At 37.5% G+C, this 27437-nt stretch overlaps 2 protein-coding genes across 4 annotated transcripts in view; one reads left to right on the top strand and one right to left on the bottom strand.

Annotated features, from left to right (window-relative positions):
• The window catches only part of lig3 (ligase III, DNA, ATP-dependent), a 16971-nt gene extending 9947 nt beyond the window's left edge, over positions 1–7024 (top strand). For both annotated transcript variants that reach the window (XM_025065961.1, XM_008333001.3), the window contains exons 9-21: positions 277–432; positions 1063–1194; positions 1288–1367; positions 1637–1724; positions 1806–1883; positions 2168–2291; positions 3306–3448; positions 3541–3615; positions 4045–4191; positions 4348–4495; positions 4919–5004; positions 5096–5179; positions 5968–7024. In XM_025065961.1, the coding sequence (XP_024921729.1) occupies positions 277–432; positions 1063–1194; positions 1288–1367; positions 1637–1724; positions 1806–1883; positions 2168–2291; positions 3306–3448; positions 3541–3615; positions 4045–4191; positions 4348–4495; positions 4919–5004; positions 5096–5179; positions 5968–6201 (1575 nt within the window). In that variant the 3' untranslated portion in view covers positions 6202–7024. The remainder of the gene's footprint in view (positions 1–276; positions 433–1062; positions 1195–1287; positions 1368–1636; positions 1725–1805; positions 1884–2167; positions 2292–3305; positions 3449–3540; positions 3616–4044; positions 4192–4347; positions 4496–4918; positions 5005–5095; positions 5180–5967) is intronic.
• Positions 5249–21810, bottom strand: rad51d (RAD51 paralog D). Of its 2 annotated transcripts, XM_025065966.1 has the most exons (13): positions 21477–21810; positions 21329–21390; positions 20910–20963; positions 17878–17996; positions 11802–11883; positions 10894–11028; positions 10627–10800; positions 10414–10504; positions 8715–8785; positions 8427–8612; positions 7543–7672; positions 6652–6689; positions 5249–6194 (listed from the first exon to the last, which is right to left on the bottom strand). In XM_025065966.1, the coding sequence occupies exons 1-11, from the start codon at positions 21556–21558 to the stop codon at positions 7577–7579; spliced, it is 1152 nt and encodes a 383-aa protein (XP_024921734.1). In that variant the 5' UTR covers positions 21559–21810; the 3' UTR covers positions 5249–6194; positions 6652–6689; positions 7543–7576. The 2 variants fall into 2 exon arrangements, with proteins under 2 accessions (XP_024921734.1, XP_016897421.1); XM_017041932.2 differs by lacking the exon at positions 20910–20963 and having other exon boundaries at positions 21477–21807.
• Between the last annotated feature and the right edge of the window lie 5627 nt (positions 21811–27437).

Below are 27437 nucleotides of genomic sequence, written 5' to 3'. Positions count from 1 at the left end.
CAGGATGTAAAAATGTTTTCCAAAACAAACCCACAGAACATCAAATTTCACATTACGCTGCATTCCTTTAATTAAACCGGTGGCTGCTTTATCACAATTTAGTTTAGTGGGCAGCTACACAGTGGGTCCTCATGGCTTCTCACTTCTCCACCTCTTTTTTTAACTTCAGTCTGCAGCAAATAAAATTACCCATCAGCCCGTGATGAAAGGTGTGCAAGGGGAGTCAACAACCGTGATAGAAAAGATTGATTCAGTTTGACTCATCTTTGTTTTCAGGCAGAGGCATGTAAATCCGTCGAGCAAGCCATGAAGAAATGTCCAAACGGCATGTACTCTGAGATCAAGTACGACGGCGAACGAGTGCAGGTTCACAAGAACGGAGACGTCTTCAGCTACTTCAGTCGCAGCCTCAAACCAGTGCTGCCTCACAAAGTCAGTGAATACACACACACAATACAAATTCATGTCATGATAGAACATCCCATGATTTTGCCCCCTGCAGGATTGACAGATTATTACCCAAGTTTGAATTTCAGACCTTTTCCCTGCAGTCGATCTTTCATTGTTATTTTTCCGCTGAAGCCTGACAGCATAAAGCAGACATGGATAAATGGCCCAGCAACATTATTTTCAAACCACTAGAGGTTGCTGCTGTGCTCAAACTACATTACATTCCTCAGAGCCACAATAACAAAGCACAGAAGGATCCACAGTTGATTTAAACAAGACCTCTGGCAGTGTCTGTAAGACAGGAGGCTGTCTGATGGCAGCATAGTGCTTACTTAGGGCGCCATCTGCTGGAGGGGGCAACACCCAAACCAGGAAAAAAATGCAATGACAATTAGAAGAGATGGGCGGGGGGAGGGTGTAATTGAAAAAACATTAAAATAAATGCTGGAAGTATAGACCGTTTTTTTTTAATGAACTCATCTTATCACCTTACACTGTTTTAAACAAGAATAGGGACGATGTCTTGTTTTCACCCAGTCTTCACTCTGCCTGTTATAACCTCTTGTTCTTCTTGATTTTCTAATCCTCTTTTTGTCAATTTTGTTTTTCCAGGTGGCTCATTTCAAAGACTTCATCCCTCAGGCTTTTCCAGGAGGTCACAGTATAATCCTGGACGCTGAAGTCCTGCTCATAGACACAAAAACCAGTAAACCTCTGCCCTTTGGGACCTTGGGCGTCCACAAGGTGAGGAGATGAGAAACCGTTTGTGTTTTTTATTGTTAATAAATTGCCATTTGTGGCCACAAGCATCACATTTCTCTCTCCTGCTTCCTGCAGAAAGCAGCCTTTCAAGACGCCAACGTGTGCCTTTTTGTTTTTGACTGCATTTTCTTCAACGGCGTGAGTCTCATGGAGAGGTAATGATGTTTTCTGCTCCATTAAGTGTCTTAAAAGCAGCTTTGTATTTCTCTCCGTGGGCAGAGAAATCCCCCGATGTGAGACTGCAAACATGTCATTTTCACAAACCTGCAATAAAAATCTCCAGGGCTTGACAACAACCTGTGGGTTTGAAACGCCTTAAACATGGGTTGCTTTAGTTTTAACAGTTTTAATGGTAAAAACCTTTAAAGGGTCAAATAGATTAAATCACCACAAGATGTTGATCTTTTGGCCTCCTCTTTTTCAGGCCTCTGTGCGAACGCAGGAAGTTCTTACACGACAACATGGTGGAAGTTCCGAACAGAATCCTGTTCTCTGAGATGAAACACGTCACGGTGAGTCGTACGGCTCTGGATGTTTTCCTCTATGTGTTCAGTCTGTATATGTTTCTGACTTTGTTTTGCTGTGATGATCAGAGAGCTGGAGATTTGGCCGAAATGATAACTCGGGTCATCAGAGAGGGGCTGGAAGGACTGGTGCTCAAGGATATAAAGGTGAGTTGATGAGGTTTTATTTCAACTTGATTAGTTTGAAACTTTAGCTTGTAAGTTCCACCACATAGAATATAGAGCTGGTTTCATGTGACACAACCGGTTGAAAATACAAAACTAATTCAGCAGCATAATTTTGGCAACGACTAAGCTCAAGCTTAAACATCAAAAAACAATGAGTCCTGCTCTTCTGTCAGAGTAGTTAGCAAACAAAAAGAGTTTAAATACAGATTAGTAACAAAAGCAGTTTTCAAAGTGTGGTCATTAAAAGTCTCTCTGCTCCTCAGGGCAACTATGAACCAGGGAAACGTCACTGGCTGAAGGTGAAGAAGGACTACCTGAACGAGGGCGCCATGGCAGACACTGCTGACCTGGTGGTGCTGGGAGCTTTCTATGGAAAAGGCTCCAACGGTGTGTAAAAATCCCAGCTGTTCTTCTTCTACAGCACATTCCATTTCCTCTCTCTTGTTTTTTTTTTATTCGTCCCTCGACACTTAATCTCGCTCCTACAGAAGGTTTTAGTGTCTCGTTTCTTCATCTGCGCTCAGAGCTGTGGCTGCACCTAAATTAGCTAATCAAGGCGACTTTACTGACGCTGTTAATTTTTAATAATGATAATTTTTTAAATGGCCACCGGGGCTGTTTGGCAGGCAGTGCTCAGGTTTGTGCAAAATGGATATTTAACGTCTGTAATATTGTGATTATATGAAACAATATGGGTCTGAGAGAACTCAGAGCTGTGCTGCCGTACGATTAAAACAAATAAACAGAGTGCTTCACGTCGACTTTAATGTAGAAAAGAAACAAATTGACTTTCGAAACAAGGCGATAAAACAACATAGGACATGGAGAGAAATAAGAAAAACATTAAAAAAAAAAATCAGTACTCTGAGAGAAAAAAAAAACCTTGAATAAATACAACACAGCCTGGATAACAGTTGTCTGCAGGTAAAATGAACACCAACAGAGAGGTGTGCTGCAGCCACAGAGGAGTCTGGGTAATCAGTAAATAACACAGTGGAAGCAGAACGAATGCAGACCCAAAGGTGGACGCCAGTAAATCAGAACAGTGGAGACGACTCCCACTGAGTGGACATAATGTAATAAAGCCGTAACGTGAAACAGTCAGATGGAGACACTTGTCTGAACACAGCGGTGGACTGAAGTGTGAAACATGAAGAGATTGTTTGGGGAAATAAGTGTTTAATGAAAAAGAAGAGAGTTTTTTTCCAGCATCAAAGATTTACAGGGATTTAGCTTTTTTTACTGGAAATATTTTTTTTATTTACAAGGAATATTTGTCTGAATAGGTTAAAATGAACATATGAAGTTTAACCAAAAGAAGGTACAATTTAGCCAAATGTAGCTCAGACATAACTGGACTAAAGAACTGAAGTGAGATTTCCTTTTCTTTATTGCCACTAGGGGGCATCATGTCCAGCTTCCTGATGGGCTGTTATGACCCAGATTCAAGAAAGTGGTGCACGGTCACCAAGTGCTCAGGTGGCTACGATGACGCCATGCTGGCCCGACTCCAGAAGGAGCTGGACGTGATCAAAATCAGCAAGGTTAGAGAAAATCCACCTGGTGACAGGAAGCTCTATATTCATCTGGACTGTATAATGACTATATATATATGTGTATGTGTGTGTTTGTGTAGGACCCAAGTAAAATCCCAGGCTGGTTGAAGATCGTTAAGAACTATTATCCAGATTTCATTATACGTGATCCTCAGGTGAGATTTCCTCATTCAGCCTATTGTTTTACTGCTGACAACAAAACTGAAGTCATTGTAGTCATTGTAGCTAAAACGATCCCTGAAAAAAAGTAGAAAAATATCTGCCGTAGAAGTCAAAAATTAAATATGGAAGCTTAAAGTTTGCTAGTAAATTCTGTTAGTATAAAACAGCTGTAGCTAATAGGTAACATCTAAGAGTGATTATTAGAATTATCGAAAAGATAAATTAAATGTTTAGGGTTAGTGAAAAGTATTTAGAGAATATTTGACCGAGAAGTCAAGATGTTTTGTTGGTCAAAATACATGAAATTAATACTTCATATAAAAACCTTAAGAACTATTTTTCTCACATTACAACTGATGCAAAAAATTTGTCCTTCAAATCTTTTTTTTTTACCAATCATGTTATTCCTCTTGCTCCCACAGCAAGCTCCAATCTGGGAAATCACCGGAGCAGAGTTTTCCAAATCAGAAATGCACACAGCCGACGGCATCTCCATTCGCTTCCCACGCATGACCAGAATCCGTGACGACAAGGACTGGAAGAGCGCCACCAACCTGCACCAGCTAAAAGTGAGTTTGATGTCTAACACTTCTTTGTCTATATAATGAGGGTAAAATATTTTCTTACCGGGTGACAACCAGTCTTGTCTAAGGCCTGAGATAATTATGGTGAGATGAAAACCAGTTTTAAATCTTTAATGATTGTCTTTTTTTTATTCCAAACAGGAACTGTTCCGTATCTCTAAAGAAAACTGTGACTTTCAAGTGACTGCAGGAACTTCCAAAAGCGACAAGAGCTCCTCAGGAGGAGACAGTGGTGGAAACTCACCATCACCCTCAACACAAGGGGGTGCTCACGCCAGCAAGAGACCTGGTGAGTTAAAAGTCCATTGAAACAACAGTTTTATTCTCATCTCTATCACTCTGTGATCGTGCCTGTTAACATTTGCCTTTTTTGTGCTAGCTGTAAATTAACTTATGGTATATTTAAACTGTTCTTGGCTAGTTTTTAGCTAACGTTGGCTGTTTTAATGCTCACTTTTTGAACATTTAGAAGTTCTCAACAAATCTCAATTATCTTCAGGTATTTTCTTCTATTGTCATCTATCTGTTAGCCAATTCTTAGGCAACACTTTTGTCTGTTTTATTAGCTCTCTCTTTTTAGGGATAACTTTTAGCTATTATAATGTTTAGTTACATTTTGGGCGTTGACCTTTGTAGCCATTGTATAAAAAAAATAGGACATTTACTATATTTTAGTCAAGCGCAGATGGATGAATTCAATCTTTGTTTACAGGCACAAGTTCTACACCCAAAAGTACTCCAAAGCAGGAGAAGGCTCGACCCCGTCCTCCATCCACAGAAGAACCTGTTGCTAAGAAGGTGAGGTTATAATTTCACAGTAAATGCTGCTGGGCAGTAAAGTGGTCAGGCAGCAAGTTTAAAAAGTGACAATTTCCTGTTTGACCACCAGGTGAAGAAGAACGACAGTTTTCACAGCAACGGTCAGATGACAAACAAACCGACAGCTGAAATACTGCCACCGAGGAACGACAAGGTTAGTGGAGGCAGTTATTTCACTGAGGTCATTGTCAGTTATGGGAGGAAAAAAATGAGGCTTTAAATCTGCTGTCAAAAAATGTTTTATTGTTATTATAAATACATTTATACACATAAAAGTGTTTACAGCTCTTTCACACATGATCCTTAACATTTTCAGAAAAGTTTGACATTCCACAAGTACATCTGTAGAAGACAATGCTGAAAACACTCATTTTGTGGAGTAATGTATGGGTAGGTGGCGCTGTAAGCAAGTATTTGACAAGGTTGAAGGGTTCCATTTAGGCAACTGGATGTGAAGGGTTCTCAAGAAGACATTTGGCCTCTCATCCAAGAGGCTTCTTCAGCTTCTTCAGTTCAGAAGTGAAGAAGCTGAAGATGACTCTTGGATGAGAGACCAAACGTGTTCTTGAGAAACCTTCACATCCAGTTGCCTAAATGAAACTCTTCAACCTTGATCAAGACCTGCATCTTCATTGACAAGGATATGACAGTATTTCATTCCTTACTTATGTCATACAAGAAGGCATCATGATTTCAGTGTTGTAGAAAATACCAAAAACTGGATCTATAATTGCTATAATTGCATTTAAAATGAGTGACTTTTACGCTGCAGTTTAGTTTTCACCCTCATGACTTTTGCTCTTTCGGGTCTCTGTGCAGTAAATGCCAATGATGTGCAAAAAAGCAGTGATTTAATTTAATCTTCACTTATTTCATGTTTCAGTTAATGTCCTGTCGTCCCTAGTGTCTCCACAGTGACATTACCTTTTTGTCCAACTGTAGACTCTGATCGACATCTTCAGTGGCATCAAGCTCTACCTGCCTAAGTCCACGCAGGACTTTGACAAACTGCGACGATACTTCATCGCGTACGACGGCGACCTGGTGCCAGATTATGAAGCCGCCACGGCCACACACACCATGGCCGAACCCGAGGAGGACAGCCAGGCCCGCAAGGTGACGCCCAACTGGATCTGGGAATGTATCCGCAAGAGACGAGTGGTCCCTCCCTGCTAACAGGACAAAAATAAAACAAGCGCAAAAAGACAAGTTTTTAACAAGAGTCCTCATTACACCAGAACTGATTTTGAACCTGAAGAGGTTTGAGAAAAAAAGTCAGGTTTCTACACAGAAGGATTTTTGATTTTCAAGGAAGTACAGACCCATCTACTGAAAGGATTACTTTCAGGATTTTAAACACAGTTCTCACTCCAGGGATAACACTATTGGGTTGTCCTTTAAAAAACAAACAGAGGCAGAAAACCATTTTCGATCCCACCCTTTAACTATCTACCACTGAAAAAAAAATATCAGAAATGTCTGTGTATTTTCACTAAGTGGACATCAGGTAAGACATTGTGATGTCAGAGGACTTGACTGCACTGGCAGCAGCAGCAAGAACCCTCTTGAATCACATAGTACTAGAAACCAGGAAACACTTTCTATGGATGAAATTATTATACTCACCCCAGGAAGTGACAACAGCACCTTGGACAGCGCAATAACTGTAACAGATGTAGGAGAAGTTGTTTAGTCCCTACAAATAGTCTTTAAAACAGCTGCAACAAGCTGTTTTCCACCATCACAGACATCTCACAAAAAATGGGTTTGTATTTTAGCAGCGGTCTGTACAGTTTTTAATGTCAAAGTGATAATATTTTCTAACTCTGCTGATGAACTGAAGAGTCAATAAACAGACTGAGGTGAAAGAATCACAAAGAGGTTTCTGTAACGTCATTGTAAAATTGTTTGAACCACAGTTTGCCTAGATAGACGGTTATTTAACAATGTGCTACATGTTCACTAAAATCCCAACCTAAAAACTAGTAAAAAAAAAAAAGACTAAAAAGAAAACTCTAGAAAACTCTCCCTCATTTTTTGTGGGTAGCATTAATACACTGTCTTGTCAAACAATTACTAGATGTTTGAGCAAATGGATAAATATTAGCCAAAAGCTAACAAGAAGCTAGCCCAGAAATGGTAAGTAAAATAGTGCAGAATGAGTTTAAAGTTACATTTTTAAGTTTTCTTTTGCATAAAGACTGTTTTACAGCCTGGTGGACGTCGTCAGTGTGAAATACTACAACAACCAACAACCCTAGAGCACTATAGGTAAGTAGGTATTCTTTCAACTATTCAGTAATACTGCATTAAGATGTATTGTTTGCACAAAAAAACCCAGTTAAATTTAACCTAACAAATATTACAAAATACATCATTAGAAACATTAGATCTAAAAATGAGTTAAAACAACTACTTATTTTAATTTTAACTAACAGCCTAAAACATGAGTACAGCTTAGAGTTGTTAAAAAAAAAAAAAGCAACATAAGTTAGTTTAGAAAAGTTTCTGTTTTACCTTTAAACCACTGAAGAGTTGTTTTTCTTCTTCCTCAGGAATCAGACTCTTCTCGTTTTCTTTTTCCAGACGTGGATGTTTTTGTTTGACTCCAGAATCTTAAGTCAAACTCTTCTCTGAGGAAACAAGGCTGAAACAAACACACATAAACAAACTCTTTATTATGTTTGTCATGCACAGCAGTAGAATGAGGTCCACTGCTAATTGGATGTGTTAATTTTTGCTAACTGAACTGTTACGGAATAACTCTTAGCTGTTTTTGCTGTTCTTTGGACAAACCTCGAGCTAGTTTGGCTAAACAGTATCATATATTATTATATTATATATTTAGTGAGTTTGATTAAATTTCTGTTAAATTGTAACTTACATCCATTGAAATACTTGCCAAATAATTATAATGATGTACTGTAATGTTGGCCTTTTTGTAGCTTTTTTTTTTTTTTTTTTACTTCCTGGAAACGACTGCATTAATGAATAAATGCAGAGAAGTCAGACTCATCTGTTTTAACCTGGGGTTTTCTGACCAACACTTGTTTTCCAAAGATGACAAGTCATTTGCTTAATGGCTAAATTGGCCTTTTACACTAAAGATTAATTGGGTGCAGCCTGATTTATTCTTTACTTATTTTAGCCTGGAACAAACAAACAAACAAACAATAAAGTCGTGCATCAGCAGAGTCTGATGATAATGAAGGTGTGGAGAGTTTAAAGGCCTGCAGCTCCACACACTGGTGTAATCGTTAATCACCTAAGTCCAACCTCAGCGCTGGATTAATCTTTAATGTTTGACTAATGATTCAGATCATTGATAACACATGGTTACTACAGAGTTTACACTGCCCCCTGCTGGGGAGAGTGTGAAAATCTGCTGCTCCTGCTGTTACCTGTCTGGAGGACTTAATGAGCGTTGCAGAGCGGACACTGGGTTGGATTCCTGTACCGGCCTCCTCCACACGCTCCAGCAGGACTCTGGTTCTGGGGATGTGACTCCAGGAGACCCCGAGGCCCGGCTGGACATCAGTACCACAACTTCGGCTGCTGCTGGTGTTTCTGGTCACATGGTTTGTTACCTACAGGTCCAGACAAGAAGGTGAGTTTGTAATGTTTCAGTGTCAGACTGACCCTGAGAGTACGTTTTTGTGTCTGTAGTACTTTACTGTTACGCTACTCACCAACACAGCAACATTAAAGTCCTTGGCCATTGTCCTCAGAATTCCTGCCACCTGGATCATCAGGGACATCGCTGGAGACGACAGAAGGACGTGGATCAGGTCAGTGAGAGGACAGAGTACACTTCACAACCAGAGTTGTCCCAATACTTTTTGTTTCCCAACTGATGAGAAACCTTGATGACAAACTTCTTTAGGTTTGGTTTCAATAATAGGAAAATGAACTGGCGTTATACACTGTACGTGGTCCGGCTCCACTCCACCATTAACTACTAAAATAAAATAAAATAAAACTAATGGAAGAAAACCAAGGTGAGGTAGGTTGGTTAGATAATTCTGGTTAGGTAGAGTTAGTCAGTATTTCCTGGTAAACATGACTGATTGTATCATTTTAACAACATTTACAACAGGAGTTCAGATTCACCAGCTGAAAGAACTTATGTAAATATTGATTTAAGTATTTCAATAAACCGTATTTCCATAGTTTGGTTTTGAGTTTGCACAGACTGAACCGTTAGACTCTGCATCACAGCAGTGTTAGAATTTAATAACTGTCTCCCTTCATGACTCCAGAATTCTAAACAGTACTTTGGAACGTGTGTGTGCTGTGCAGTTATACAAGTCGTCCACTGCTTTAAACTCAGGGGGGAAATCAAAATGCTAATTTTTACCTATGGCCCAGCAGCCAGTAGCATCTTCAGTGTATTTCTGTGACCTCAGACGTCCTGCTCGTCCGCTCAGAATGATAAAGCATTTCGCCCCGCGGGTGAAACAAAAACGCTTAGATGTGATGTTTTTGCCGACTGAGCCGCTCGCTGCCGTAACCTGCTCCACACAGCAGCAGAGTGTGAGGAGACGATGGTGGGGATCATAAAAGATAGTCCCACAGGGAGCTACCTAACAGACCAGGACCTGACTTTGAATAACAATAAGCGCAAGTTCAACAAAAACGCAAAACATTTGGACTGAAAAAAAAAAAAAGGTCAGGTGTAGAACTGAGAGCGATTAGAGGCAGCATGTTTGTAAAGCACTGATAAAAGCAGCAGTGAAGTTAATTTGTTTAAATTACCAAAAAAGAAGCTCATTCATCTGCTTAAAAATAAGTTGAAAGAAATGAGCTAAGTCCACCATTAGCTAAGTGTTAGCAAAATGTAAAATGGAGCAATTACTAAAAGTTGTTAGCCTAGTACTTTGTCATATTTGTGAAAAGTGAAAATTAGTGAAATAGTGTAACTCAATCAGCATAATAATAGCATAAAAAAGCCAAATTAAAACAAGCAGAATAGAAAAGGATAACTGACAATTAGCCAGCTTTATAAACTCCCTAGGGTCAGCCATCATTATGAACAATAGCAGCCACTAATATAGGAAACATTCCAATGTTCCTGGCTTTTTTTTAAGCCAAAAACTTATTCCGACAGACGGCTCAAAGTTTGGGAAAATAAAAAACAACCTTAAGGTTTGACAAATTTCCCCTAGAAATATACTAAATAAAAATTTCCCTGACAGCCAGAAACTGTAGGAGTGTCTTTTTTATGTCACACTTCAGCTGACGGGCCTTAAAACTGTGCTCAACTTCAAGAGTTTTTATTTACCTTTTTACTTCTTTTTAACAGTTTGGACGTGTGATGTTGCAGACCGGGGTGTAAACACAGACTCAGAGAGCACAGTATCAGAGAAAATAAAAACACAGAAACGTCACCTTCAGTGTGATTTCCCCCCAGCAGAGGAGAGATAACGGCCGACACCGAGTCCACGATCACTGCCTTCACAGACCCACCACTGACTGACGCCTAAAACCAAACATGACAACTTTAGATTCGCTGAGAATCTAAGTTGATTTTCCTTCCTTTAAAGATTCCCCTGACACAGCAGGGGGGCCGCTGGTGTTATTTTTGAGCAAGTGCAAACAAACCTGCTGAAGGCTGACGCCCTCAACACCACCACCACCAGCAGCAACAGCAGCAGCAACAGCACCACCCTCAACACTGCTGCTGCTGCTGCTGTCACTGCAAAGTGTGTGCAGGCAGTGGAGTAAAGCAAAGATGTCAAACAAACGGCAGACGCGGATCCTCTGAAGAGCTTCCATCTGTGAAGTCGGAGGCGTTTGTTATTATTTACACATCACACGTCAGATTACATTTGCCTGGAGATGTTTTTTCTTTGTTTTTGTCCTCTCCACCTGCTCCTCCACGTTGCAGGTCTGGGCTCGGAGCATCTGAAGCAGGCGGCTGGCGCTCAGTCCTCCTGTCGTATCCACGTAGATCACATTCTGCTTCAGCTGAAGGGAAACGTGCACGGCCACGCCGAAACACACCTGCCACAAACACGGCAACATGAGAATTTGAGAAATTACAAGTCGAGGTGTTTTAATTCACATCTGTCACTCCAACAGGCAAACTCTTTGCTGAAGCTTTTAATTATTTTTTTTATTGCTTTTTAGAATTTAGCAAAATTTCAACAGAAATAGCTCAATGTTGCCAAGACATTTTTAAACAATAATTAGTAAAAATGCAATTGTCATTTGGCTTAAAGTTAAAAACAGATATCGCTATAACACAGATCACTCTAAAAACAATTCAGAAGGTAAACAACAAAGGAGAAATACCAAATATAAATTAAAAAATATTATATATATGAAACTATGTTAAACTTTTATTTTTAGCTCAAAAGGCTATGCTAAAAGCTACTTTATCTGAAGAATTTATTTACCATAACGTTCCAAATGTTCTATCTAAATTCATGGTTCCTAAACCGTTTCCTCAGAACCTTTTAAACCATGCCCTTTGCCATGAAAGCCATTTTGAAGTCTTGGCTTACGACGGCTACAAAATCCCAATGTAACTGAACCGAACGTATACGTATATGAACAAAACAAACAGAAAAGTTCAAGCATGATACGTCTTGTTGTAATCATTTCACGTTGCCAAACCCTGGCACTGTAACAAGGCGGCGCTGACTTATTTATACCTGCTGTGTTTCAAACAGGGAACATTGTCTTATTCAATAGGCGACAGCAGAGGATTCTAAAGAGAGAATTTATGAAAGCGAGATCCTGGGCGACAGAGTGAAGAAGCAGGAAATGTTCACCTGAGATTTCCCACTTCCTGGTCCTCCTGACAGCTCCGTGATCTCTCCGGTATACAAGCCTGAATCCAGCAGTTTATCCAGGCTGTGGAAGAAAAAAAAAGACACAAGGTAAAACATTTTTCCACTCATCGCTGCCAAAGACTGTCATAAATTATTAAGTCAACCACAAAAAAGCTGCAGTCGGGTAAATAGAAACAGAGCAGGAGTGAGATTCTAACAGACAATCTATTAATAGAACTCTTCAATGTTCTCATTTCACTCACTGCTTTGGAATGTTTAATGATGGGACTTTTTGAGTACCTTGTGCTAACTTTTAACTTTTTTTGTAGTTCTTTTTAAAGATAACTTTAACTTTAAATATACTTCAGTTGACTATTAGCCTTTATTTATTTATAGAAACGTTACTTTGCAACATATTTGGCAAACCCAGAGATTTTTTTTTGTCCTACTGTTTTTTCTCTTTTTATTGCTATTTTATGCTGATTTAAACCTTTTTAGAGCTAGACTGTTACTATCCCACATTTTTAATTTGTTTTACTCCTTTGCATGTTGTATTTACAATTTTCTAAAGGCTGGGCTAACTTTTAGCTATCCCTTGACTGTTTGATAACATTTTCCAAATTATTTTAGCTTAGTCTTAAGTTTTTTTTTGGGAACACATATTATAGCTAATTACTAGATAATTTGAAGCTGCTTTTTAATTAGTTCCACTGTCTCTGCTACTTCTTGGCTAACTCTTAGTAAGGTATTAAATTTAGCTGTTAAAAATAAATCATTTCATTGAATTCCTTAAGGTTGGCATGTTTTTATACTGCATTTGTTCAGAAAGCCTGATCTGAGTCGCAGTTTATTTTCACGCAGTTTATCATTATTATTATTTTTTTAAATATCCTTTAACCAGTAGGCCACCACAATCCTCTGGTGTGTCGTTATGAAAGCAGAGCTGAGCTGCAGAGCAGCCCGTGGAGACACCATTAAAGATTTATGACATAACTTTTACCCCGATCATCAACAACACATTAAAAATCCTTTTCTAAATGAATGAACGTTTTCCAAACCACAGTAAAGACGAACACAAAGCCCAGAGGACGAGCTCTTCTGAGATCTGTTATTCATCCTGCTGCCACCATCAGGTCACCCACTGTAACACCTAACCTTTCAAATAGACAAGGTCACCTTTTCATTATAAATGGTTGATCCTCACTGAACAAACAGGTCTTCATCAGGTCAAATCCTCTGGACTAATTTATTCTGTATAACCAAACTGGTTTCAACCAAAATAAAACTAAAATGTTCAAGTCAAAGGATGTCAACACAGATGGAGTCTCCTGAAGAAATATTAATAATGAAACGTAATAATATAATCCTTAGAAAATTGCAGATGTGCTTGTCAGAGTGGCTGGAATTATTTCCTGCATTATTATGTAGATTATCTGAGATTATTTTATTATCTGATTATACACACACACACGCATATATACATTATGTACTGCCCTGTTCTGCCGACACCTGCTGAGGAGGACGGACACTGGAACCGTCTTCACTGACGGGAGTTTTGCCGACTTAGTAAAGGTCTGTGCTTAAGATCCATAACCTTGACAGTCTTGTTATGGGCTCTTTGTTGCTGCAAAGGTAAATCTTCTTTCAGCTCCACCTCCATACACCTCCAGTCATTTACACGCCACTTCTCCCACCCTGGTGTGCCCGCTCTTTTTATTAGTTCACACTGTAAAAGAAACTTTGGCCATAAATCACCGCAGCACCATTAATTTCCTCTGGAGCTCAGTGAACAGAGGCTGAACTGACGTGAAGGTTTTTTTGCCGATTAAAGTTTCTCAGTTTACCATCAGCAGCCAATAACGTTCCCGTCCTGCTACCTTTTGTTTTTGAGGGGGTGAGTTTGGGAAACAGCTATCCTGTCAGACTGACGCAAAATGGTGGAAACACTAAAAACTTGTTCTACTTTCTCCGTAGGAACATCTCTGCTGGGAGGAGCTTCAGCCAACGTCAGAGTGAAATATGGAAACACATCTGAGCAGTGGAGCGTTCGTCCAAACAGATATTCCTGCTTTTAATGGTATGTACTTGGTAATTCATACCGGTGTACTATTATCTCCAGTCATAGTAAAATAAATATATTAATAATAATGTATATATGTTTATACAGGAAAAATATGCTCTTAAAATTATTTGGTAAAATAAATTCCACGCAATTTCCTTCGGACAGAACAGCAGGGCCGAATAGTAGAATAGAAGTTCCGGAAGTAAAATGATATCCTCGTGGTCGATGTCCTGGCTGTAGGTTTAATAGTTAAACTTCAACCATAACACTTTCTGTGAGTTCAAACACTGAAGTGACTCCATGGTACTGTGAAATGCAGTAATTGCACGAGGAATTATAATTTTGGGTGATGTTTGCCACAACCACAGTTACAATTTTGTTCCAGTGAGGTTGTAATTTAAATCTGAGCTGCGTTACCATAGTTACCATTGACACCATGTGGTTGTTTGAAGGGACGGTCGTGTATGGATACACGTACTGTCTGGGAGCCATTCTTTTTCTGTAGCATGGAATTCCACCACCTTCACTTGTTGCAAATTACATTGAAACATGGAACAGTCTGATCTACTGCGTCAAGAGTGATATTTCAAATCACGTCTTGAAGGTCTTGACGGCAGGTCTTGTCAGTGGTGATTGTCTTCAACCACTAAATACAGAGATTTCTCCCAACTCCCCGCCGGCATAAATGATTGCAGAAGGCGGCTGGTTGCGTCATCCTTATAGGTCAGTGCAGTCATGGATGTGTCAACCTTACAGTAAAAATCTGGATTTCCAAGTTCCTCCAACTTGAAGGTGAAGCATCACTCCAGCTCTGTGGTTGTCAGACACTGCTCCTCATCCTCGGCCGCAGTGTGATTGTGAAGAGGAGAATTGGCAGTGAGCGGACACTCCTACATTATTCCAGTCATTTTAGGGAACGGCAGAAGAGAGAGTTGCACTGCTGATGAAAACACAGGGTCGCAGTCACTTGTGAAGAGCTTGGCTTGATTAGTGGGACCGGACTGGGAGCAGGCGAGAGGCTCTGATTTTGTTGTTGAGGCTGGGAAAGATTACTGCACGCAAATATTCACCATCTGTGGCCAAACAAACTGGGGGTAATAATAATTTAAAGGGGGCATATCATGCACATTTGCCGCTCCACTTTATTAAATTCAGCAGCTCAAATGGCCAGAGCTTTGTATAATTTAGAGATAAACAAACTCCTTATTCATATTTATGCAGCCCTGCAGCTTAGTCTCTGTACAGAAAGAAAAATAAAAATACTTTGAGTCTGTGTTTCTTTGGCTCCCAAGATCACCGAGCAAATAATCCTGTTCCGATTCACAGACTTTTCTTATTTATTTTTCCTTAAATGGGTGTGTTTCAGCCTTAAAATTGAAAAAGAAGGAGAGAGGATGTATCTATTCTGGTAAAATATAAATGGACATAATGTTAAGTATTTGGGCCACACCATCAAAACATATCTATCCTTAGGCTATAACTAAACCTTACACTAGGTTTTAGCTCTTTCTGGACCTGTACAGAGGCTAAATTCTCCTATTTTAGGCCTTGGCTAACTTTGCTCTATGTTTTGGTTCCTATCTCTTTCTGGTGTTTCTTCTCCCCTAAATTCAACCTACTGTTGTCACTTGTCTGTCCAACATTAGCCACCGTTAGCTAACTAAACTAAGACAGTTTTATTTTTTGTGTGGCAATTTTATGGCTCGAGTTTAGATATTTTCAAATTTAGGGTCATTTTTTTAATCTATGTTTTCGTCTTTCCCTTTTTCCGCTTTACAATAATACAATACCATAATAACGTTTAGTACAAAATATAACCTAGAAAAGTGAAACCAAGCAGGACTAATGTACTGCTGGGATTTTTACTTTTTGTGTAGGCATACCAAGAAAATCTGACTAATTATATATAGTGTATGTAATACCACCTCTGCATAAACTGGGAACCATCAAAACTGCACAGCAGCACAGAGGCCCATCCATCAACACTTCACTTTACCACCAGAAGAGCGCAGCCAAGACTCACTCACAGTCTGCACTGACTCCACTGTCACACTGCTGCCGCTTCACCCTCATATCTCTAATATAACACAATTACTAATTCATGAAAACCACTTAAAGTAAACACCTGTGCTCATTCATTACAACCAAACAGAGATTTTAACACAGGAACACGGAGCCGTCCGATATAAACCAAACGACTCTGGCCTGGCTCCACGGCTCTGCCCAGAGCTGCCTGACTCTGTCCCTGCCAGAGAATATTTCCACCAGCTAAAAAAAAAAAATCTGAAATATTTATCCGCTGTGCTTTTCTGCTGAGATGTGACTCCATTTTGTGCTGCCAGCTCACATTTACCACAGAACTCTGTCTCACTTTGGCAGGTTAAATATAAAGACGTGATGCACAGAGTCAAAGGTCTCAGCCAATGTTGGTGGTTTTGGCTAAACATTGATTTAGTTTCTTTGATTTTGGTTGTTGTTCTTTACCAGCAGGGACTCTGCAGGGCTGTAAACGGACTGCAATGTTTTGCTTTTTTTCCCAATATTAACAGGTATGTTGTTTTTTCCTCAAGACAGTAAAATACAATACAGTACGGTATAGTGCAGAACAGTCCTTTTGGTCTGGTCTGCCTGCAGTCCAAATCTGTCTCCAGGTAAAAATAAAGGTCCCCCAACACATGCAGGGAGAACCATTCATCGAATGTATCGAATGTAATGTATGTTTTTTTTTTCTTCTGAGTCTGTTCTGTAAAAACACTGAAAGTATTTTCTTACTTTTGTGCTTTATTTCTAGTTACCAACTTACAGATTTTAGTTCATTTTATATATATTATATATTGTGTACCAACTTTTCTAGAAAATTAATGTATGTAATTTTAGCAAGGAAAAATATTTGTTTGGTTTCAGTCAAAGTCAATTTATTTGCCAATAGCCTCATGACAGGCAACCAGCCATCTGTCAGCCTGTATTGATACAGATAAATATTTGGGTCATTCGATGCTAACAGTGGCAAGACATTAACATTTTTGAATATGGATTTATTGCTAAAATGTTTCTAAGCCACTGTCACTCATGTTTATTCTCCGCAGCAGGCAGGAGCTGTGAGGCCGCACTGCCAAAATGAAAAGAAATAAGGAGAGCAGCCGAGGCTGAGCTGTTAAAACCACTCTTCAGAGGGAGGGAGGAGGCACATGGACTGTTTCCAAATGAGTCGACCTGTCCGCTGTATTTTTAACTATGGCAGCCAAACTCTGACACAGTTCAATGCAAATTTGATTCTAATGATGCTGAAAAGATTTCAGGTAGACAAAAAAAAAAAAAAATCAGACAGATACAGAGGAATCTGTTTACAAACATCTCTGGTAATATACGACACTATTGATTTCACACTGTCCTGTGATGGTGCAGAAGCCACTAAGTGTTTTGACCAACAATAGGAGATGTAAACACACTCTCCACAGCCTCGCTCTTACTTTAGCCATTTTAAAAATAATTTAAATACATTCTTTTTGTCAAATCTGTTCAGCCTATTAGCTACATTAGACTAACCTCTTCATATATTTGACATTTTTGCAACACTGTAGCTTTTTAATTTTTAACTATTTTGGCTAATTTTAATTAATTTATTGTCAACTTCTCCCCCATTTTTGTGTGGTTACAGTTAGCAATTTTTGTCCAGACTGTTGCTAAATTCGATTTAAGTATTTTGGTCGTCTTTCAAGGTCCGTTTACAGTATATCAAACTTTGGGCTTATTTTTTTAGGTAGAACTTATAGCTTCTGATTGGCAAGTTTTATCAGGCTCAGAATAACAAAACTGATGTGATGTGATAACTAGTATCACAAAAGGATGTCTGTCGTTAAATATGTGGTTGGATGCAGTATTTGGGGGATAGTACTTAGGAGTACATGTGTCGAGGTCCCCTAAGGCCTCGTGGCACTGAGCCCATTCTTTTATGCCTGGAGCCCCTGGATGACAAAGCGGTGTGTTCTGCGATGTCAGCAGATTTGTCTTTACCTGGGATTTCCTGTGGAGATGATAGCTGTGGAGCTCAAAAGTTCCTCGTAGAGATCAGCGCCTGACACTGGAAAAGCTGAGTGCTGGGCCAGCAGCACTCGACGGATGGCATAAAGAGCCTGAAACAGGGAAGAAAAAAAAAAAGAACATTAGCGTGTCTTGTTGCTGCTGCTGTGTGGATCAGGGGGCGACAGCACAGGTAAAAAGATGTTAGGGTTAGCTATGGATGAGTCACTGGCCAATTTTGGAGTGGTGTTTTGCATGATGAAAATGTCAACTAAAACTAGGCTCCTTTTCACTTTAATTACAATTCTTATCCTAGTTGTTTCTTTCAAAAACTGGACTTGATGTCAATTATTTTTAATTCAAAAACCCTTTGAATTCAAGGGATTTTAGCTTTTACAAAAAAAAAAATAGTGATTGCCTCATTAGAGTGGGGTGATAATTACGTGTGCGTAACATCTGAGAACTCTGATGTCACTCACATTCGATTTGACCATCTAATGGAAATATTTCTAGCCCTTTAAAATCCACTCTTAGGCATTATGAATTTTTATCATGTGAATTGTATTGAATGTAATGATTTTTTTGTTGTTGTTGAAGGTCATTTGCAAATCAGTCACCATGCTGTATCTCTAATCTCCCTCTATTCTGGAAATGAATAAACTACAGTACGCAGCATGGTGCCAGTCAGGTACGTACCACAGCCCTAACAATTGTGTTTTCTTTTAAAATTGTTGCATCATAAATCTATGTCAAAGAGTCCATGGGCAAATATTATTAGATTTACGAAAGTTGAACTTGGCATTCAGGTCAAAACATTGTCTTCAGCTACATCCTACGACATCAACCTCATTAGTCTACAGCACTTGTTGCCATTTTTCTGCACCACTGTGTGTCTATGTGAATACTTGAGTCTTTTTGCTTTGTTTTACATGGAAATGATGGCTTTTTAACTGCATTTCTTCCAGAAGAATCTCATTCTGCCAGACAGTTCCCAAGAGCTCAAGCGTCCTGCGTTCCTCGTTGGACTACTTTCTGCCAATTGGAGCTAATGGCAACGCTAATCAACTTGCAGTTTTGACGTAAGTAATCAGGATTTGCCTTTCGTTTATTACATTTCCTTGCTCAGACTCTACTGCTAGCCCCTAAATGTTGACTGAAATTTAAAACTTTTATTTTAAAAATCAATGTCAATCATATAATACTTTACTGGTGGTAACTGTCCACAACTGCACTGCTGTTGGATTATGCAACAGTAAAAATGTGTCCACTTATTTTAAGTTGTAAAGTACTTTGATGGAGATTTTGTTTTATAATAAGTCTGAATGTAGCAACTCAGACAGTGAAAACTTTGAGATTATTTTTATAATCAATTAATTCAATCAGTAGTCTAATTTTACATGCAAATTTAGGCTTGAAAATAGCAAAAGGCTGGAAATAAAAGGGTAGAGGTCAGAATGAATAATTAATACACTACATGAAACTACTGTAGTGGAAAACACAGGCTTTTTATTCTGCTCACTAACCAACCTCGGCCGAGGCATTTTGTGATCAAAGTGGGAAAATATCATCAAACACTGGGGAGTCCAGTTTTCTGTGGAAAGACCATTTAGCAGTGTTTAACAGATTCACTCTCTGATTAGTCTCTACTCCAGGGCCGAGAGGAGTTTTTGTCCAACAACAGATATTTATTTACCGCAATGAGGCAAATCTGTTGGGTCTCAATTAGCAGGGATTTTTTGGCGCTCTGTTTTAACACGTGGCCTCATAACAAACCACGGCCATGTTTTGATTAAAAACTCTTGCCTTGCCCGGCGTCATTTGATCCGTGAACATCCTCCTCAGACTCACAAATGTGTTGTATGTGTGAACTAGCTTTGACCTGCTACCCGTTGTTTGTGCCAAACAAAGGTTCAAATCAACAGCAGGAGTCTAGGAACCAGTGGGATGCTGGGATATCAGCTCAGGGGATGCCTTCAGGCGGAACAAGAAGGTCAGGGATTGGAGCTCAGTCACTGGGATGAAGCTGAACCTGCTTCAGGCACTGACTGAAAAGTATTCAAAAAATACATTATGATCTCATGGGAGCCGGGGTGAGAAGCTGCCAGTCACTTGTTCTGCATCTGTGTGAGTGTGTGTATGTATGCGTGAGGACTGAAATGGGAGGGGGCTCCTGTGACACTTTCAAACTCAAATCAGCTCAATCAAAGTGGAAAAGCCCATGAAACAGCTCTGTATTCTGACAGCTGTCAGTTAGCACAGGATGCCCCTCCATCTCAGGGGGGCTCAGTGTAAACTTTTCCAGTATCACACAATGAGTTATGTAATCAGAAACTCAACACAAGAGTAATCTTCAGCAGTTGCTGCTGGGGTCTGACAGTTTAGCACAGAATCCCATAGAATAGTGACAAGGACCATGTACACAATATGCTGGTACTGGTTCTTCAAAATTGTGCAGTTAAAAATACTCTGGACCCGAGGTAAAAATGTCACCATTTTGTGAAACACTTTTTTTATACCTAATTAATCCACCTTCTAACACTAACACAAATCTTTTCTTAGGGTTGGTTCATGCAAAGTAAATTATTTCTAATCCTTTGGAAACACCGGACACAAACGTAGACCCCTTTGTCTCCTTAACATCATCTAGTGCCCACGTCTTTCTTGAAGCTGTCTTTGGTTGTATTATTATTGAAATCTTGACATTGGCCCAGAAGTTGCCCCCTAGCCAGTAGTTTGGGGGTTTATTACGTAGAACTATATAACTGTATTGTAAATACACATGGTAAATCCCAAATCATTGTTTGTCCAAAAATCAATTCACCAATTTCGTGAACTGAATTATTTGTGCTTCTAATGTCATTGAAAAAAAGTCCAGAATGTACTTCACAGTTTCTTTCCTCCAACTCTGTGTGCCTCTCAGAGCCGACTCATTTAAACCTAACACAGCTGTCCTTTTTCTGTGGGTTCAGCCTGATATTGAAGGACTTTGTCTGGCACATTCAATAAAGGGTATTATTCAGGTTTACCTTCCCTGATGGATGAAAATCTTTCAAGTCTTTATTGCCTTTAAATGAGATCTGCTGATTTGGAGAATGAAAAGAAGTAAATTTAGTTGTTGCAGCAAACAGGCATTTAATATTAGGAGGCCCTGAGGTCCCAGAAAAGGTTTTATATATTTATTTGTTTGTTTGGTTTTTATATAACAGTAGCCTAAGGTTTTTTTGTGTTGATTTCCAATCCTTGGTAATTTTTTGAAAAATGTTTACAAGGAAAATACATTAATAATACAATTATGTTCCCATTTTCATTATTTTTAGTTTAAGTATTGTTATAGTTTACATTCATAATTAATTTCTTATATATACATTTTGTCCTGTACTATATAGTTAATATTAATCTATAGCTAAAACGTGTGTGTGTGTTTGGTTGATTGAGTGGGATTTACCTTATAAGATACGGAACATCTGTGGGCGAGGTCTTCGAGGTTTGACGACACCAGATCCTCCACTTAGGGTTGACATAAACATGTATATTTATGTAGCTAGATTGTTCACTTAAAAAAGCTCATATAATACAAACTCATGTCGACATACCTGTTTTCACATCAGCAGCTCTTAGGTCCCGAACTAAATCCGAATCCAGTCCAGGGCACATGTCTGCTCTCAGGAATACCATCCTTTCTTTTTAATAAGTAAACAAACTTCAGGTGCTCACGCTAGTTTACTGTAGCCTGTTAGCTCCGCGGTTAACTTTAGCTTTGCTCGTTTAACGTCTTTAAAGGTCCTACAAAACATTAGCGAGCTAAAACGTTAATAAACACAATTATCGACAGACTTAGACCTCGTTGACTGCAACCGACAGGAATTGACGTAATTAGGGCTAAAGGCTTTACGCGAAAGGAAACAAAACGCGTTCATGTCACTTGCCGTAGTTGTTAGCACTTGCTGGGGTGTTTGGGAAATGTAGTACATTGTTTCAAAACTTATTGATGTTCATTATTAAGATGAAAATTAATACATATCATATCAGATTCCATTACATCTTTATTCCTATTACACCATGGTTGCTTTTTACAGCTTGGGGCCTAAATGCATCCAATATAGAGGCTGTGATGCCTATTATTGTTGTCTCATTTAGATTATCTCATTGTTATATATGTTAACTAACGTTTGTTTATTTATTACTTTCGGTTTAGGTTAAATTTTTCTAACAATTTAATTATTTTTATTTATTATTTAATTAATATCAATTCTAAATTTAACATTGAGTCAAGCCTCTAGTTATAGCAGCCAGACATTACCATTGAATATGTCCCAGAAAAAAGTTCTAATCTAATACAGAGCATTTATTTCCAAAATAAAAACTAATGTTTTAAATAAAATATGAGCATTTCGGCAGAGACCTACTTTCAAAATCCTGAAGGTTGTTGAGAAGAATTTGGGCTGAATTTTAAAGATTTGTGGATAGGGTTTATTATACCCTCAGAGATTGTATCTCTTAGCATTAAGGTCATTTAGCCTCAGGCATGACTTCACTAAGTGGAATTCTTCAGCATCCTTAAGTGTATTAGAAAGATCAAATGATTGGATAAAAATACGGAATATTTGACAAAACCTGTTGCCCCCTGCACTACTGTGGAAATAGTTGTGGTACTTTCAAAGTCAATGACCCTCACGATGAACAAGCCTCCAGTTGGAATGATGTTGAGGAGAAGCTGAGAAGGGCATTGACTGTGGATCATTTTTGTCACTCTTTAGTTCTACTTCTGACCTGCTTCTGCTTATATGCTCTCTGTAAAGCCGCCTCTGCCATGCTATTAACCCAAGTTTGAAGTACTTTTATCAGGAATAATTTTCACAGCTCAAGTGTCCTTGAAAATGGAGCACATGATTATGGCTTCTTTCTAGTTCTGCATATACTTTAAATAATCTCCAGTCAAATACTTATCATCAGCAACAACGGTTGTGGAAATGGGGGATAGAAAACAGATTAGCAATAATGATAAACCTTTAATTAAAATTTTTTTTTTGGTGAGTGTCAGTGCTGCTCCATCATAAGATGCCACCCTGGGCAGCTGCCTGTATATTTTTGATAGTTTCTTTTTCGTGCATTATGCTTTGTTAACCTCAATATTTAGCTAATTTGTTGTTGCATAAATAATTTAAGAGTTTTTGGCTCTTTTTGGATATATCTATGCAATTTAAGCTATTACTTAACTAATTTTCCACCTGTTTTCTGTTCCTTCTGGAAAATTGTTGACCCACATTAATGCAAGAAAAACAGTTGTGATTGTGGCAACAGATCATGGATTACAATTTCAGATTAGGTTAGGATTAGCTGTGTTTTGAGGGCTGCGTGTCTGACTTTGTAATCCAGCCAACATCTGTCAAAAAAATATCACTTTGGACCTAAAATGTCAACCTGCTGGTGGCGCTGCAGCAAAAGTCATGGAATAAAGTCATTAGGATGGATTCTTTCTGACACATCACAGTCTGGACCAATGTTTGTGTCTGTGCAGTGAGGCCTAATTGGCTGAGTGTGGGAGGTTTGATCTGTGGGTCAGATGTGAATGTCCTCCTTGATATTTCTCTGGCCTTTCACAAACTCCTGGTCGATGCCCTTGTTTTTTTGTTGTTGTTGGTGGTGGTAAAGTCTGACCCTTTTTGGTTTTCCAGGTATCATCAGCCTCAGGGTAACAAATAAAGATACATTTAGAAAAACTCTAAATGTGAGGTTGCGCTCTTTAGAGGCAGCCTTTGTTGATATTGATCTATTATTTTTTATTACGACCTCTAATCAATAGGAGAAGATGAAAAGCTATAAAGTGCTGGTCTAACTGTTGTATGAGGAGCATCATGTTCTCCCTACTGACAAATCCACACCGACTGCAGTAGTTGTAATGACTCAGACAACGTTATAGGTGGAACTTGACCTCAGAGACATAGAAAAGGCCTGAGAGGAGATAGTCTACTAAACTGTGTCTCCTACAAATTAAGTTTATTAAAGTGCAGCCTCAAACTGTGAACACGTTTGTGAAAACCACAGCCGGAACATTGTTCCTTTAGTAATCTTTTAATTTTACCTGTATTTTGTTGAGCTTGTTGCTTTTTTTTCCTGGTCTAACTTTAAAACAGTCAGTTGATAATCACTGAAATAGAATAACATTGATTTTTTTTTTTATAGAATCCACTTAATTTTTTTAGCCTAATTTTAAGAACCACAGTTTAAAGATTTTATAAGAAAAAAAAACGACAGTTTTAGGGAAACAAATGCAGTGACCTGATTGTTGCTAAGGCAACTATTTGTATTAGACTTCAGGTGTTTATGTTTGTGTGTGTGTGTGTGTGTCAGAGTTATATGACTGTACCATGCTGCTGGTTGGTTTTCAGCTCTATTTTCATTCTGATTGGTTGGATCCTCTCCAGCAGCTTCTGCAGATAAATCATGTATGACATATAAATAATTGACAACATGTGTCTTGGACAGTCATGTAATGTGATGGGAACCTGGCTCCATGTAAACGCAGACACCTGTATGCTAACTGTGACCTACAACAAGGATCAAACCAAGTCGTTCCTGGTTTCGTGTCCTTGACTTGCAGTTCAGAGGAGTCAGCCACTGATCTGCATGTATGCTTACACTCATGGGAAACATGGCTGTCACTCCTCAGTATGTCAGTACCATGTACAGTGTGAGGACTAAAGTCAACAGAAGTGTCATAACTACTGCACCGACTAGTAAGTCTACTGCATAATTTAGTACAGGGAGCCTCAAACCAAGGAGCCTTAAACTGTAGGAGAGAAAGAGAAGGATATATATGTATGTATATATATATATATATATATATATATGTATATATATATATATATATATGTATATATATATATATATATATATATGTATATATATATATATATATATGTATATATATATATATATATGTATGTATATATATATATATATATGTATGTATATATATATATATATATGTATGTATATATATATATATATATATGTATATATATATATATATATATATGTATATATATATATATATATATATGTATGTATATATATATATATATATATGTATATATATATATATATATATGTATGTATATATATATATATATATATGTATATATATATATATATATGTATGTATATATATATATATATATATGTATGTATATATATATATATATATATATGTATGTATATATATATATATATATGTATGTATATATATATATATATATATATATGTATATATATATATATATATGTATGTATATATATATATATATATATATGTATATATATATATATATATATGTATGTATATATATATATATATATATGTATATATATATATATATATATATGTATGTATATATATATATATATATGTATGTATATATATATATATATATATGTATATATATATATATATATATATGTATGTATATATATATATATATATGTATGTATATATATATATATATATGTATGTATATATATATATATATATATGTATATATATATATATATATGTATGTATATATATATATATATATATGTATATATATATATATATATATGTATATATATATATATATATATGTATATATATATATATATATATGTATATATATATATATATATATGTATATATATATATATATATATATATGTATATATATATATATATATATGTATATATATATATATATATATATATATGTATATATATATATATATATATGTATATATATATATATATATATGTATATATATATATATATATATATATCCAAAACTGTTCTTTATAGAATGGACGTATGAGAGTTTTTTTTGTTTCTTTCTGTTATTTTTTCAGTCAACTCCAGTGTATTTGTATCCCTCATTACTACATGTGCTGCCTGGTAACTCCTGTAATATAAAAAAAAACAATGTATATAGGGCCAGGGCCTACCATAGTATATAAACAGGATACTTCAATAAAGCCCATTGTTGACATTTACAGTTGGCTTTAAAAAATAAAAATCACAGCACTGTGGCTGGGAGAAAATCATTATTGATTTTTATTTTTCCATCCCACACCTTCCTAATAATAAAGATGTGCGAAGGGACCTCGTATCAACAGAGCACTGTGTGTGGAGATGGCCTTTACCGCTCCAGTCTGATTGGTCCTCATGTCTCATGGATCCATATCTTCCATGTTAATGATGGACGGTCATCAGTGATGCACTTCTTTATCATGGTTGAGGATGGAAACCTCTGCGTGTCAGGAGAGAGTTTTCTTCGTCTCATGGGCTTGTTAAACTGATTCATTCAGTAGTATTTTAGGACCTGAAAGGTGAAATAATATATGCATATGAAAAAAACAACCATTATATTTATACTTACCATATTTAATACAATGACTTAACTAAAACCAAGAGTAAATGTTTTATTGTAGAAATAATTTTGCAGCATGTAAAAGCAGTGACAATTTTATTGCACAAAGTGGGCCACGCTATAGCACCACCAACATCAAAATAAATTGTGGTTTTTAGCTGCTGCTAAGGTGGAAATGGTTGTAACAGCATTAGCTCTAGTCTGAGACACATTTGCATCTGATTACATACAAAACAGTGTATGAGCTCTTCGGCTTTACCAGAAACGATGTTTTATGATTTCTGTTTCTTTTTTTTTGTAGTGGCAGCCTCCAGAAACGGGCAGCAGCAGTCGCAGTTTTCCTTGGAGATGAAATAATCTTCAGTTCAGCCCTGACTCCACTGGACAAGTGATGAAACCAAATGTCGAAAAGAAAAAAAAACATTTATTGGACAACTAATTATAAATATCTACAGTTCTGCAGCTAGAAGTAAGTCATCTCTCCTGTTCAGTGCTTACCTATGGTTGGCAATAGTGGTATCAACACAATAGATTTTTTAAACTTATTTTCTATTTATGTCCTCTTTCTAGTACTTGTGTTTTGTGGTACCTGGCATTTATTTACATTTTTCCAATTTCTTAGTTTTTGAATAGACATGGTTCCTGAAAATGTTGTGCATTTAAAAAAACATTTATTTTAGAAGTAGTTTCAAGAAAATGTCAACAACAATACACCTAAATAGTTTTCTTTTTCTACAGTATTTAACAAAATATATTTTTTTATTATTTATTTATTTTATTTTTTTACAGACAACAATTAGTATGTAGTTCCAGGAAGGTTCTCTCATTTTATTATGGATTATGGAGATCACCTGGAGGTTTCTTGGTCTTCACTCTGAGCTCACTTGGACATCACTTGAGATCACCTGGAGGTTGCTTGGTCTTCACTCTGAGCTCACTTGGTCATCACTTGAGATCACCTCGAGGTTGCTTGGTCTTCACTCTGAGCTCACTTGGAGGTCGCTTGGACATAACTTAGAAGTCACTTGGACGTCACTTTTTTCCAAAAATTTTTTTTTCTTTTTCCAAAAAAAAATTCTATTTTTACAAAAAAAAATTCTAGAAAAAATAATCTAAAAAAAAGAAATTTCTAAAAAAAGAAAATTTCTAAAAAA

This window comes from Cynoglossus semilaevis, chromosome 19 (assembly GCF_000523025.1).
Source record: "Cynoglossus semilaevis isolate Cse_v1.0 chromosome 19, Cse_v1.0, whole genome shotgun sequence".
NCBI classification, from domain to species: domain Eukaryota; kingdom Metazoa; phylum Chordata; class Actinopteri; order Pleuronectiformes; family Cynoglossidae; genus Cynoglossus; species Cynoglossus semilaevis.
The sequence above is the reverse complement of the archived record's forward strand: the minus strand, read 5'-3'. Positions and strand labels throughout refer to the sequence as shown.